A 2,500-nucleotide genomic window follows, 5' to 3' on the forward strand; every position below is an offset into this window, starting at 1 on the left:
GCACCAGGCTAAAGGTCAAAGGTGACAGATCATCTGCTGCTGTGGCCCCCAGACTCTGGACCTCTCTCCCCCTGAGCCTGAGATCAGTGGACTCAGTGGTCTCCTTTAAAAAGCAGCTGAAGACTCACTTGTTCAAGCTGGCTTTTGTATGACCTTCTTCACCTCTCTCTCTTTATTCTGGTCTCCCCACCTATTCCACCTTCCTCAGGATCCACTGATTTCCCTCTTTCCTGTTCACTCTCTCTCTTTCTAACATGTTTTAATCACAACTGTCTATTTTTTGCTAATTTTAAATATACTTTTAAACATTTTCTAAATGCTTTTTTATATTTTTACATTTTTTGTTTTTGCGAAGCGCCTCGTGATTTTTATCCTGAGAGGCGCTGTAGAAATGATATTTTCTTCTTCTTCTTCACCGACCAAGCTGAAGGATATGCATACACTGGAACAGGACTGACAGGAAGTTGTGCAGCGAAACCAGGAAGGTGTCAGCCCACTGGCGGGAGAAGTAAGGCGAGAAGAAGGGGTTCTGCTCAGGGTTTGGGACAAACGGCAGGACGAACCAATCGCGCCATTCGGCTTGAGTCTGCAGCTCCAGAGCCTGCTTCTGGAAAAACTCCTGAGTCTTCTCCAGGTTGCCTTTCTGGAAAAATCACACAGCAGAATTCCTTCATCAGCTGATCAGTTTATTTATAACGAGGCAGAAAGTTTTGTCTTTGATTAATTTAACCTCGTTCCAACGTTCTTTATATCTCTTTTCTTCTCCTGGAACTCAACGCTTTTCTTTCTGCTCTTGCCTCCACCTTCCCAAGCCTTAGTGCCGTCTTTTCTGAGCGCTAATCTTTGGATTCTTTCTGGAATTAACCTTTAAAATTATGGATCTGGTCAACTGCTCACGGAACACCACTGGTGACATTTCACAACATTCCGAACGGAGAAGGGAGCTCCTTTATATTCTACTCATTTGGATATATTTAGGATTCCTGGAAGCCCTGGGAATTGCATCTTTGTACTTTAATAAATGAATTCTGTATAATTCCTTGAGGCTGCCATGTCCAGTTTTCCTTCAAAGCCTCTCCAGACGACGTCCCTCACGTCCGAGTGGCTGTGACTCAGATGTTCACCAAGGAGCAGAGTTAGAAAAAGCAACAGTCCAAGTTTTCAGTGGAGCCAGCTGATCCGAAATGCTCAGAAGACCATCGTCATGGAGACAACAGTCCACCAGGAGTGGATGGGTGACCCCTGGTAGGGAGGGTGGAAATAGCAGAGGAGCGAACTGGAGGATCACTAACATTTCTGAATGTGATGGAACGAGGAGAAGACTTTGAGGAGTGCTAGACTAGCCTAGAATACGGCTAGTTTATGATCAGAAGCAGGAGAACCAGATCCAGTTAAATGGTGCAACGCCAGAGCAACAAACCTAATCTAAAACGTTTCTTTTCACGTGAGCAGAACGCTCTACGGAACGCTGAGGACCAGGACTGTCCATACAGGATAGGAGGTCCTTCGCAGGAGAGCTGGCAGCTTTATCGACACGAACATCCAAATCAGCAAGTAAAACCACATTTTTTTAAAGGGAACACAAGAAGCGATTTAAGAAATGGAGGATTAGCCGTGGGTGGACTTTAAATAGCTGCCAGAAGGGTTGGCACAGAGCCATGTTTGTCCAGAGATGTAGATTCAAATGTCAGAATCGACAGCTTCGGTGCTGCAGAAAAACTACAAACCCCGACGTTTCGCAGTCTCTCTTTGTTTAGTAGCGTAACTTTTCTGTTGGCTGGCTCCGTGTTTGTGTCTGACTTCACCGTGAACTACTCTGGGTTAATGGAGGCCGGTGATTTGCTTTGTTGATGGCCGAAGAGAAAAGCCGTCTGTTTGAAGGCAGCGAGGGTCCGGTGGCGCCAGCGCTCGCCTCGGTCAGTGCGCCCCAGGGCAGCTGTAGCTACATCGTAGCTCATCCTCACCAGAGTGTGAATGTGTGTTGTGAAGCGCCTTGGGGGGGTTGTAGAACTGCTGTAAAGACTCTGACACTAGTCAGGGACTCGATGCAACCTGCTGGGTTCCTTATATAGGAAACTTGTTACTGATTGGCTTAATGACCTGACCTGTATTGTTTACTGTGTGAAGGTCCTTGAGACAACGCTGGTCGTGATTTGGCGCTTTATAAATAAACTGAATTGAAAAACAAACCAATAAATAAACCTAAAAGATTTAAATCTGTTGCAAAACTTGATTCTGTGTCTCTGTAACTTTTATTTTTTTTAAAGAGCAAGTCACCCCCAAATAAACTTTTTTTGCTGATAAACTAAATAAATAGTGTCTAATCGTGCTGCAGACATGTGTCGTCAATAATTTGGCACTTCAGTGCATCTTAGTTAAAATTTAAAACTGCCTAAAACTGGCAGTGTTGTGCCGTCGTCAGGTAAAAACTCTGCACTGTATTCTAATTTAAATCTGCCACCGCTATTGGCTAAGAAGTATGCTATGATGTAAACTGGTA

The 2,500-nt window shown here is 44.6% G+C and overlaps 1 protein-coding gene across 3 annotated transcripts in view; it reads right to left on the bottom strand.

Annotated features, from left to right (window-relative positions):
* The window catches only part of wdr91 (WD repeat domain 91), a 27,043-nt gene that overhangs the window by 18,386 nt on the left and 6,157 nt on the right, over positions 1-2,500 (bottom strand). For all 3 annotated transcript variants that reach the window (XM_070552515.1, XM_070552514.1, XM_070552516.1), the window contains one exon: positions 436-643. In XM_070552515.1, the coding sequence (XP_070408616.1) occupies positions 436-643 (208 nt within the window). The remainder of the gene's footprint in view (positions 1-435; positions 644-2,500) is intronic.

This window comes from Nothobranchius furzeri, chromosome 6, assembly GCF_043380555.1.
Source record: "Nothobranchius furzeri strain GRZ-AD chromosome 6, NfurGRZ-RIMD1, whole genome shotgun sequence".
Taxonomy (NCBI): Eukaryota; Metazoa; Chordata; class Actinopteri; order Cyprinodontiformes; family Nothobranchiidae; genus Nothobranchius; species Nothobranchius furzeri.